The following is a 12,218-nucleotide window of genomic DNA, read 5'->3' on the forward strand; positions in this document are numbered from 1 at the left end:
TCTTACTCATCCTTGTTTATTTATTAGAAAATCCCTACAGGTCTAGGCATTTAAAATGAAGCATTAGTTACATGGAATACATGCCCTCAGAGTCCAGAAGGTGTTGGATATACTGCAAAGGCGGATTGGAGCCAGCAGTGACCCAGTGACCTCTACAAGAGATGCTGGCATGGCTGTGAGACACTAACAGGGCAGTAGCAATCATGATCCAACCTTCTCAACATAGTTAGCAGGATAGAGTCCAACCTGGCCAGTGAGAAGTCGGCCCTTGCACCAGCCCTGCTCATCTTCCTCACTAATTTTCATTAGTTCTTCACCTACAAGCAAAAACAGTCGTTAGGAAGCAGCCTTGGAAAAGGTAGCATAGCATTTGTTTTTTTCTGAATTTTAACAAAAAAGACCAGTTGGTCTGAATCCCCACACTTTTTCCCCTTATCACACTCAGTATCATACTGCAGTTTAATCCAATCCAGAGTTATTGACCTCTTCGGTATCTGTGGTCAGTACCATCCCCTAAGGCAAGGCACTTCTGCTCTGTATCATCATAAAGTTTTGTTCCCAATATTTCTACCTAAATTTCTCCTCAGAGGAAAGTACTTATAAGCCAAAGGGCTCAGAATGCTCAGGGATCCTTTTCTTAAAAAAAAAAGGAAAAAGGAAGACAACCGTCCTCTGTAGCAGGTAGGAAGGAAGTGTAAAAAGCAGCTAAGCTCTGTCTGGAGAGACCCAGAACAACTATTCCATGATGAACTGTCTGGCTGGGCCAGAAAGGCATGGAATCAACTCCTTTCTCAGACTATGACCAGGAAAGGCTTTTAACCTCCCTGTATCTACTACAGGAAAGGGCAGAAAGGTCCCCTTCTGTCAGTAGAAAGTCATACATCTGCCAGAGGGGGAGGTCTACTGCATCAGTAAGCACATCCCACACTGGCAGATGCTGGGAAAGAAAGTCATCTGCTGTTAAGCTTGAGCCCTACTGGTTCTTGCTTGTCAGAGCAGATTCAAAAAAGGGATGACTGAATATAACCAGTCATGCCTCTATTTAACCATTAGATCTGCTGGGTAGGAAGAGATAGCAAAGAGTCAAGATCCAGAGCACTCATATTTTAAAGCAATAAGTTAGCATTAAGAAGTTTACTAGAATGGTTACACCACAGCATAGATACTGGCCTCAGGCACAAGTCCTTGCTACTGAAAGACAGCACCTTTTAAAGAGGGGCATATTTCTATAGCAGATACCACATAGAGCAAGATTAGAGACACTCAAGATCCAGATGTCCTCTCGGATTTGGAGAAGATGGCACATTCAAACTAAATTTATAAGTTTAAGTGAAGGAAGAAAAAAGGGGAGGGGTTTATTTGCTTGGACATTCTCCCTCACTCAGTCCTCTCTGCTGGGAGCCAGGATATCCATTCTCAAGATAGCCACAGTTTGCATAGCTGTTTCTGCCAGCTCAACTCTGCCTTCAGTAGTGCATGGCAGTCAAGTGGGCCTTCTCCCCAGAGTATCTACCTTCTGGTTACTTCAAAGAACAATATAGGTGGTCACCTTTCTTTTACTTCAGAAAAGAGTCATTTATATCAATGACAAGGGAAAAAGATTTAATAAATAAATGCCAGAGACAGCAGGCAGGATCCACTTCACCACTTGGGTTTGCTGCTTTCCCTACACTGTAACCAAGATCCAAGCAGACTGTATGTGGTCTCACTGTCTTTTGATCTACAACAGGTTGGACTGCCTGGTGTATCATCAGCAGTTGGCAGTGGGTCAGGCCAGGGAAAGAACAGTTGTCAGTTTTCAAATGGACATCCAGTTCTTAAAGAGTGTTTCAATCATTCACTTGGCTCAAGTGAAGACGGCAAGAAGTTAGTAAGAGGTTAGTGCTTCTGTACCTGCTTTAAAGCTCAGCTCATCAGCCTCCTGTCCTGTGTAATCATACAGTGCTCGTACCCGTACACCTGGTACCTTTATGTCCTCCTCATGCCCGTTGGCATCCAGGCACTTCTTTGGAGTGTCCTCATCTGACCACTCCGAAATGTCTTCCTTTCCCCCACTGTACATGTGGAAGCAGAGAGGAGACAAGATGGTAGTTGGCAGTCATCTCACCCACTTCCTCCTGAATCACGCACCACTCTGACCCCTCAGAGACTCCTATGCCATAGAACAACGTGCAAGAGACCCAACAGCCAAGTCAGGGTGAACGGGATAGCAAGACACCGGGAGATACTAGATTTGGTTGAAAGCATCCCAGCATTAGAACCCTGAGGGCTAAGAGCTTAACTCATTCTCACAGTGTTTCTGCACATGCATACTTCTCGTGACCTCATCCTACTCTAGCAGACCATCTCACTCAGGGAAGGTCAGTCAGTCCTAAAATGGAGAGCCCAGCTGTGTCCAAAGTTATTCCAGCCAAGAACAGGACAGACAGGGAAAAAAACAGGTCTCCCATCCCAAACAGATGTGGCTGGAATGCCACTTTCTAAGTGAGAAGCAAGAGCAGAGGGGAGGGAACAGCAGAGAACAGGCACCTGGAACCCAGAAACCCCCGAAGAGGCTACATTCCATACTAACTTCACAAATGTGGGTGCCCTCAGGCTGTCATAGAAGCTGTTCTGCTCCTCTTGATAGGAAGACCTGTAGATTGGCAAATAGGGCCCCTGAATCCAATAGACTGAAATATAGTCATGGCCTCAAGACACCCCTATATTCCCCTTCTTTTCCACCCAGTTCACTTACGCCAGGGTTCATCATTTAAGGCAGGGCAGTGACAGCACTGCAGGACATGAGTCTCTTCAGCCTCTCCCTATTCTGCTTGCTTCCTGGCAAGGGAAGCAGCTATACCCAGACTTGTCAGGCAGTACACAGCAGCATGCCAAGGGAAAAAACTAATACCTTCACTTAGGAAGCAGTACAGTTAACTCACAAGGCTGCCAGTTCCCAACTCTTCACCTTGGCTGAAGGAAAGGGAAATTGTGGAAACACCTGCCACAATCTTGCACAGCACTAGTCTGAACGAGGCCAGATTTCGGCACTAGAAGGACCTTTACAAGGACAGCCCCTAGTGAGATGGTGTATGAGACCAAAAAGAGCTCCCCTAACACCCTTATTCTACCTTGTCTTGGGCAAGGCCATGGGGCTAGAATCAGAAGAGACAACAAGTTAAGATAGATCAGTCCTGTCAATCCAACTCATTAATTACCCTGGGCAGGACTATACTTTTCCTAACAGGATGTATCCCAGGTTTCAGTCCTTACCCTCGCCTTGTCTGCAGAGGGGTCTGTGAAAGAACACCATCCCGTGCGGGCAAAATGCTGGTCAGCGTGACGTCATCGGCCATCTTACCGCTCTTCTCCTTCTTGGTGATCGGCCGCTGTGTTTCCAGGGACCATTCCTGTTCAGGCAGAAGTAATAATACCATCAAGCCATTAAGATATGAGAGTTCTGGACATCTTTTCTAATGGACAATACAGAAGGAAGAGTAATAACACAAGTCATGCTTCAGTTGTGGCTGATCAGTCAATCAGCCAAGTGGCCTTGCAGACAGAGCAGGCTCACTCCTCTTGAATCCCGAGGTGCAACAAGAGGGCCTGTGGGAAGAGTTACAATAGGAGCTTATCCCAGGTCCCTAAGCACCAATTCAGCTTCCCTGCTGTTGCAACTGGATGGCTGAGTAGTTGCAGTTCAGCAAGGCTGCACACATTCCTTTGAGGAACTAAAGGGACTGCAACCCCACAAAAGTCTCTGAAGATCCTAATATCACAAGTCTGATGAGCAAAGAGCCTCACTTCAAGACTAGAGACATCAGCATGGTTTAGCCTAAAATGACCAAATGCCAGCTCTCAGACACTCCTGAAAAGGGAAGGAAAGAGCTATGTCTGATACATGTCTTTCCAACACAAGACTAGCAATCCACCAATTTCAAAAAAGCAGATAGTGAGAAATAGTAACACTCCAGAAATGCTTTGTCACCTCAAACTGAGGCCAATTCATTGCCATGCCTGGCCCATGAGTGTTGCGCCACCACTTCAGGTCTTCCTGGTTGTCTGCAGCCATGATGACTTGGTAGAGATCTCGATACAATGCTTGAAAGCTATGACCAAGAACAAACAGAACCATCAGTAACCAGTCCCTCAGTGGTTCCCCAAGACCCAAGTAGGAGAGAAGAGCATAACCTCATGCACAATTACACAGCATATCAAATCCCACAGAACTAAGGGTACAACAGCTATTCAGCTCAAGGGGAATAGGGCCACCTTTGCAGAGGAGGCAGTGTGGCAAGCAGGGCAAGCTGTTTGGTGTGGGAGTAGCTAACATCTGCCAGTTCTCAGCATAGCTCATCAAATGAGTATCGAAAGAGCCTGGCACATTCTTGCACATAAATAAGGAAGTGGCTCAGATTTGTTACCTCCACCTCAACGCATAGAAGCCCAGAAAAGTCTACCTCCTTGTGTAACCCCTATTTAAGGGCAACTCATGGGCTCATGATCATCTCTCTTAAAATGTCTCTGCTCATGGCAAAACAGGTCTATTTGCTACACATACGGCAACGTGGTGCCATTGCCTTCCACAGACTGGCATTACACACAACACTGAGGCACTTCACAGAACAGAAACACACCCATGGGTCGGTACTGGAAGACGAAGGGTTCAGAGGCAGAAAGAATCCTCTGTGGGGAGCCTGCACTAGTCAATCGAAGAAGAGACCAAATGCCAGTTGTCAGACAGTCAGAAGGGGAAGGAGCAAGACCTGCCTGATGCAGCTCCCTTTCACCAACACCAGAATTGGCACCCCTTTTCAGTGCCCAGGACACCCCAGGGTAGAGGATCTCCCCTCTGTGTCAGGGCTGGTACCTTTCACTGGTGGAGAGGTTGAGATGCTGGTGCAGATTCAGGAACATCTCCTTAAAGAAGCACAATCGCTTGCGCTCTGCTTCTTGACAGCCCTCAAACACTTGCTCCATGTCCTCCATGTAGCGGGGATTGTAGCGGTTCAGCTCTTCTAGCATCTTCTCGTATTGATCCTTGCACTGTATCAATGCAGGAGGAGAGCAGTGATGTGTTGCCTTGATGTCAAACCACTGACACTCCCCCTGCTCAGGACTAAAGTTCTTTCCCCCTGCACTGCTGAACACACAGCACAGAAAATAGAAGAAATCACAGCTGCTATCCAAATCCTTTGCTCTCCTAGTATCTTAGAAATGCTTCCTTCCTTACCACCCTCCTCCACAGAGGTCCTTCCACACTTACTCCTGTCAGCAAGTAAGCCACCCACATTTGGTAACCAAGTCTTCAGCTCTGCAGCTCCCTCCCCCTGCAAAAAGTCCCCTGCTTTTTTTTTCAAGTATATTTATACATGAAATTCTACTCAGCACCAAAGATAGACCCCTCACTCAGCCTTAGTTCCTAAAATCTCAGCCTAACTCACTAAAACTTCAAAACAATGCAGTCTCACACCTCCTTACAGCCTTCAGCAGGAGCAATTTCACTGAGTGACAATGCAACCAGTGCTTTCTCCTTGGAAGTCGCATCCTTGTGATGCATGTCCATTCAATGCTCACCTTCTCAGCCTCCTGAGTGCACTTCTCTACACGCTCCTGCAACTTGCGCAGCTGCTCCTGTGAGACTGAGGAGTCTGCCTTGGCATGGTTCTCCCTTGTATGGGCCGTTTTCTCCTCCTTCCGGGCTGCGTGGTAGTTTTTCTTAGAGGTCTCTACCTGTAGGAGGAGCGATGCAGACAAGGTCATGATTCTGACCAGAGATCCTCTGTCCTTCAGAGAGCACATTAACACTTTGTTACAGGCAGCAGCAATTGTCTCAGGACAAACAGAAATGCCGATTTGGTGTTTAGCCAACCATGGGAACAGGTATCTCCAGATGATCTCGTAGTGCTAACCTGCCGTGCAGGAACACCAAGCCTGTTACTAAACTCTTCTTACACAGGAAGGAAGCTACAAGACCACTGAGACCAGCTAGACATCCCTCCCTCTGTGGTATTCCCTGCTACCTACTTTGCCTAGTGGCACCCACATTCCGGCAGCCAGCTGGATCACCCTCATCCCTCCTTCCCCATTCACACTTTGCTTACGTCTTTCATCTTCTTCACCCAGGGCTTCTGGGCCTTGCGGAACCCATCCTCTGCCTCCTTTGTCTCCTTGAAGCCCCCAATCATCTGCTTGTGGTAGGCCTCCTTCTGCCAGGCCTTGATCTTATCCGAATCTTCGCCAGCCAGGTGGTTCCGGACATCTAAGTGGATTTCACTAAGTCTGTCTGCAGCTGTCAGGAAAGCATGCCAGGCCTTCTCCAGAGTACCATACTGCGGACCTGCAGGAACAAGCACCAGAGGGGCTCTTATACCTCCTGCCCACAGGAAAAGACACGCATTTTCCTCCTCCTACATGCATCTATCACTTTGGAGTCACTTCCATAACTCTGCTCCATCACGTAAGTCAGCACTGACTGGTCTCCACTCAGTCCCAAAAGGCAGCACCCAGACTGGCTGTCATGGCTGGCCATTTCAAGTGGGAGATCTGCAGCTCGATTTAAGGTTTGGACTGGCCAAGGACTTGCGACACTAAAAATATTTTTTTGTAACCAAACACCTGACAACGCAGAGGAAGAGGAAGACTTCTAAAAGTAAATCGAAGAACTGCCTACAAAAAATACACGTACAAAAAAACAATGCCCAAGAAATTCGCACCCCCCTTTCTGGAAAAGAGGGTCCTGTCCCCCCCAAGGAAACAACCTCACCTCAGTACGATAGAGCACCCTAGGAATTCAGTGCAATTATCCTGCTCGTAGCCCAGCCTGCCAACTTTACCTTTCTCCACATTGGTCCTCCACTTACGGGACCACTCTGTTAGCTGCTGGGCATAGTTCTTCTCTATCTTGGCTCGCTCCTGGAAGCAGGAGATCAAGTCATTGCAGAGCCGGTAGCCATCATCCACACGCTTCACTGTCCGCCTGTAGTTTCCAGCCTGAAATTTCATACATGGTCATTTATACTGCACCTTCACATTCCTTCAGAACAGACAGCAGGAGGTCAAGCACTGCACTGGGAGGGAGCGCAGACCCTCCTGGAACCTGCAGCTGGGTTCAGACCTGCCTCTGGTGCTCTGTCAGGCAGAGCAATGGAGGACACCAAGATGCTCTTTGCCTCTCACAGCTCTGATCAGTGTCAGCTGAACAAGGAAGTCTCATTCCACAGCATCAGCAGAGGAAAGGGTTACCTCCTCCTTGCAGTAACAGACATGTTACTGAACCACCCCACAGCTCCTCCCTTCCACTCCCCAGGAGCAACATGTCACCTGTGAACCTGAAACTCAACCCCTTAATTCCATGGGTGGGAGGTAAGACATTCCTTCCTACCTCCCTCACACCCCAATTATCCTTCCTTACCTCCCAGAAACTGCCCCCAGGAGCATCCCCGCCAGCATCATCTTCTGATGACATCACCCCCGTTTTCTTGCAGCAAGGAATTTTTGCAGATTTCAGTTAAGCTGAGGAGAGAGAAAAGTGATTTCTAACACAGCACTGGTCAAGCCTTCTTGTAGGAGACAATCTCAAACTTCAGCTGAGCAGATCCTAGAGACAGCAGTGAATCCAACACTTCTGAGCAGCACCAACCACCCCTGCAGAGATTCTTTTTTTAACCAAGGCCCTCAGGAAGGCAGCAAAAGCTACAGAAGCTGAAGTAGCTACAGCTATTTGAAACCAGTCTTTGATCACTTCAAATCCTCCATCAGCAGAGATGACTCCAGTTTCCCCGTGAGTCAGGATTACAACAACTGACTGGAGAAAACGAGGCTGAGCAGTCAGGCATGTTGTGAGTGGGGAGGAGCCCGATAAGCTGCCCACCACCTGAGCTGGGCTTGAGCAGAACTACAGGAACACGCAGAGGCATACGCAGCCACATGGCACTGCAGCATGCATGCTGGTTACCCTGCCACACGGCTTCCCTAAAAACATCCCTGTAGTGCCACTGTTTCCATTACACTCAAGTCTGTCACCTCACTAGGCTCAAAATCTAGGCTAGAAGGTGAAAGGCGCTCCTCATCCTCTGTCTCAGAACTTTTGCCCATTCCCCGTACAAGCCTGTGCTGCTGCTTTGCTCCTGATGTGGTGTGACTCTGAAATCCCTGGGGAGAAGTTCAAGGATGCTTTTGTGCAGGAATGAGGAGTAATGGAAAGAGGCCCAAGCCAGTTGCTCACACACAAACCCTCTGGGCAAGCCTGGGTTAATGCAGCATAGATGTCCTTTGCTGCCACTTCTCCTCTTGCACATTCCTAGTTATAAAAAGCTTCCCTCACACCCCAGAGAGGTATCTGCTCGTTCTGCCAGCCCACAGAGCACACAGCAGAAATGAAGATCAGGTCAGGAGTGCCTGTCTCCCACCTCCTGCAAGCCCTTCTCAGTGTGCCTGCTGTAGTGCGAGCCACCTCATGAGCACCCCAACACAGACTGCAGGAATTTCCTCCATTTCTTCCAGAAACAATTGGGCTCTGTTTGCCCAGTCTCACATGCTATTGACTGTCAGAAGCACATTAACGCTGTTCCTCTGGGTTTCCCCAGAAGGCTGGAAGTGCTGAACTCCAGTCGCACAATCAAGCTGTTAAATGAGACGTGATGCGCAGATGCACGAGCTCTGAAACTTGAAGAACATCTCCACTCATGCCAGCAGCTGTCCCCGTCCTCCCTCCCCACCATCCCTGGGTAGGCTGCAAAGCCATCTTGTGTGCTTCCAGGGCGCACAACTCAGCATTGCCCCCAGTAACCACGTACCTGAGAGGGAGATGACAGGAGAGCAGCAGGGAGCTGGCAAGTATGTCCTGAGCTCTTCAAACTCCTTACAACAGACTGGAGGGGAGAGAGAGAGACAGGCAGTTAGGCAGTGCTGCTTCTTCGCAGGGATGCTGCCTCTTCTGAGGCATCCCAGCCCCAGAGCAGCGATAGGGGTGTCCCCCTTCTGCCAGCTACTAGGAGGGGCACCCTCTGATATAGCAGCTGCAGCCACTGTGCCTCCGAAGATGCCACGTTCCAGCACGTAGGAGAGATGCCAAATCCTTGTGTCACAAGACCTAGCCCCAGAGAAAGTTAAAATAGAAACTATTTGGGGCGGCATGACAGCACTGTGCAGGAAAGGTAGCAGCATCACAACAGCTGAGCAAAGGGAACAGCCCAAAACCAGCAAGGCCTAAAATAAGCACACCCCAGGCACTGGGTGGTGGGGCCTGACCCCCCTCACTGCACAGCGTCTGGTAGGAAAGCCCACTGCCTCCAGGCACTGCTGCCACACATTTAGACATGGCAGGCTTCAAGAAAAGAAGGGAAGGACAGACATGCACTTCTTCCCATCCCTTTTCCCTAAAGATGAAAAGGAGACAAAGGACTCAGTAACTACATTTAAAACCGAGCACGCTTCTCCTCATGAAGACATGGCTCAATTAGATATCACCCATTAAGATTGTATCACTTTTTCCACCCTTCCCTCCCACTCTGCCCCCATCCCTACTTCTTTATCGGGAAGCAATGAATCACAAACATGCCTTCCATCTCTGGTTTCCGATTCAGATTGACTATAGCGTGCTAGAATTCAGGGGTAAATGTGGAAAGCTTGTGTGTCACAGCATGCTTGTTTGCCTGGCCAGTCAGTAAAGAAAGGAGGAACCCAAATCCATTATTTCTACAGTTTCCACATTAAAATAAGGAGGCACGGCTCAAATTTCTTGGGAGTTACAAACCCAAGTAACTGGATTTACTATCACTAAGACTAGCAGGCTCTGAAACATAATAGTAGCTGCGCTGGATCAGACTAAGGGTCCTTGTCACCGCATACGCTTCGTAGCCAGTGGCCAAAAGCAGCTATTTTTTCCTTGCTTGGAGAACAGAGCAAGCATACATGATGCTTCCCTGCGTACTTTCCAAGCCTCTAACCATTTGTTGACAGGAACTTCCTGAGCTGAACGTGGCACCTATGAATTCAGAAACACCCCATGAATCACTCTTCCATTAACTTCTCCAGTCTGCATTTGAACACACGTGAATTTTCAGCATCAACGATATCACATGGCAAAGTATCCCACAGCTTAAAGCTCTACTGAAACCACCACCACAGTAGCTGGGTGATCAAATAAAATAGTTTAACGTTTCTACAGGTTAATCTCTATGACCCAAGTAGCGCCCAGCAGAATAGGTTATTTCAATAGTAGTTGTATAGACTTCATAAAAGTCCAAGAAAAAGGGTCCTGGTAGAAGCAGAAAGGTCAAAGAACAAGGAGGACCCTTTTCTGCCAGGCTTTTTCTGGACTTTACATACTCCATGAGCCCATGTCAGTCAGCAGATCAAATTGGATCTGCGTGCAGACATAGGGATGGTACTTAGCAGTGCACACGGGGGCTGAAGAACAGCTGCTGCTGTCACCCTCAGCCCAAGAAGAGCAAATAGATTGCCACTCCACCCCCTCATGCCTGGTTATTCCCCAAACATCATATGTTTTGGGAGCTACCAAGAGCTTGAGACCAGGGAAAACGCGAGTTTGCCAGGAAAAGCAAGCAGACAAGTGTTACATGTGCCAAAGGCTGTTCTACAGCAAGGTGGGGAGATGACAGTGCTACCCTGTGGACAGCCTGATGGAGCAGGAGCCACCGTGTCGCTCAGGAAGGTTGGCAGAGCCTGTACAGGATGACCTGCAGTTGTATGGATCAACACCAAGACTTTCTGATGCCACTGCCACCTCTGCTAAGAGGGGCCCAACATCAAATTTGCAGAGCAGAGGAATGTTTCTTCCCCCTCCTGCTTCCCTCGTCCATTTCTTACAGTTAAGTGAATGAGACCTCACTGCAGCTCCTGCATGAGGAGCTCTCCCAGGAAGCAGGGAGAGCACCCACATCTCTAGTCACTTCCCTTCCGCAGAAGTGCAGATGAAGGCATCACAGACACCACAACCAGTGATGGCAAGTAGGCAAAATAAACTATACAAATGAGATTTATGCATAGATAGAAGCCTTGCTGCTAATAGTGTTTTAAAAGAAAGGTATTCCCCTCCATCCCCCAAATATCTGCTCTCATTTTGACCAACACAGCAAGTTATCCAAAAACAGCTCTTGGTCTTCAATTGCAGAAGGGCCGAGTGGCTCATGACTGATTCACTGATGAAGAGCTCCACTATAAGAAAAGTCAGAGTACTTGTCACAGCAGAGCTGTTTCCACCTTTAACCACGTCGATCTCACCCCTGCTCCGGTCAGTCAGATCTCAGACCACAACTCCCCACCCTCAGACCGAGAGGTCAGGCTAAAAACCTTCACTTCCAAGTGTGTGCATCTGGCACCACACTACTAAGCAGGCCTTTTTGTTTCGTGTTTACACAACACTAGTACAACAGGGTTCTGATCCACAATTAAAGCTTCTAGGCCAGATAGTAATAATCACTCTTGACTTCAGAAACTTTTCCCTAAGGCGCATAAGCCACAAAAATCCTCTTCCCTCTACACCACGCTCTAGTGCTTCCAGACTCCAAATGCCCAAGGCATCACTTCTGTGCATTGCTTGACTGCCTCCTGAGACTCCTTGTGAGCAATTGTTTTGCTAGGTTTGCCAAGAACCAGCCTCTGAGCTCTACACACGCTCCAAGGGCTGGTGCATACACACCTGCAGGAACTCTTCCACAGAAGTAGAGCTTGTACACCGTGCCAGGCAAGGCCTGCTGCCCAGCAGAGTCCCCTTTCCACCTTTCCTGAGTACAACAGCAAGCACTGCATCCAGGCAGATGAAGGAAAACGTTCAATTATATTTATCAAGTAACTGGGCTTTGGTGACGGACATTTTTATTATGGACCAGTTCCTATAGGGGTGTTCCAGACAAGCTAAGCAAGAGTCTTAATCAGAAAAGGGCTACTAACTCATTTCCACCTCAGGACAACAGTAACACCTCAAAGCTGCAGCGTGACATTTCTGCAACCAATCTGTTTGATTTCCAAAGAGTCACTTTTCCTGTACAGCAGGCAGCGGGAGAGGTTTTGTTTTCACTCCAGGGCGCTTCTGGTGTAGATTGCAGATAAACATTTCAATCTGAAGAACCCAAAGACACAAAAGGACAACAGTCCACCCTCCCCTTCCAGAGCGGCTGCCATGAAAACACCATTTTTTGGTAACTTGTTGTCAGAAAGGAGCTAGAGCTGAAGCCAGGAAGGCACACAGAACTCCAGCAGCATAATAAGTG

The 12,218-nt window shown here is 48.3% G+C and overlaps 2 protein-coding genes across 8 annotated transcripts in view; one reads left to right on the forward strand and one right to left on the reverse strand.

Moving 5' to 3' along the window:
• The window catches only part of CSTPP1 (centriolar satellite-associated tubulin polyglutamylase complex regulator 1), a 116,484-nt gene that overhangs the window by 101,198 nt on the left and 3,068 nt on the right, over window positions 1-12,218 (forward strand). The window lies entirely within an intron of this gene.
• The window catches only part of PACSIN3 (protein kinase C and casein kinase substrate in neurons 3), a 19,107-nt gene continuing 6,889 nt past the window's right edge, over window positions 1-12,218 (reverse strand). For 2 of the 6 annotated variants that reach the window (XM_080594684.1, XM_080594685.1), the window contains exons 2-12: window positions 8,781-8,855; window positions 7,397-7,497; window positions 6,819-6,975; window positions 6,087-6,322; window positions 5,560-5,715; window positions 4,853-5,028; window positions 3,971-4,091; window positions 3,256-3,392; window positions 2,573-2,635; window positions 1,894-2,054; window positions 1-317 (exon numbers count right to left, since the gene is read on the reverse strand). In XM_080594684.1, the coding sequence (XP_080450810.1) occupies window positions 202-317; window positions 1,894-2,054; window positions 2,573-2,635; window positions 3,256-3,392; window positions 3,971-4,091; window positions 4,853-5,028; window positions 5,560-5,715; window positions 6,087-6,322; window positions 6,819-6,975; window positions 7,397-7,450 (1,377 nt within the window). In that variant the 5' untranslated portion in view covers window positions 7,451-7,497; window positions 8,781-8,855 and the 3' untranslated portion in view covers window positions 1-201. The remainder of the gene's footprint in view (window positions 318-1,893; window positions 2,055-2,572; window positions 2,636-3,255; window positions 3,393-3,970; window positions 4,092-4,852; window positions 5,029-5,559; window positions 5,716-6,086; window positions 6,323-6,818; window positions 6,976-7,396; window positions 7,498-8,780; window positions 8,856-12,218) is intronic. The other 4 variants (XM_080594686.1, XM_080594687.1, XM_080594688.1 and 1 more) reach the window with 3 other exon arrangements.

This window comes from Anser brachyrhynchus, assembly GCF_964034855.1.
Source record: "Anser brachyrhynchus genome assembly, chromosome: 5".
In the NCBI taxonomy this organism is placed as follows: Eukaryota; Metazoa; Chordata; class Aves; order Anseriformes; family Anatidae; genus Anser; species Anser brachyrhynchus.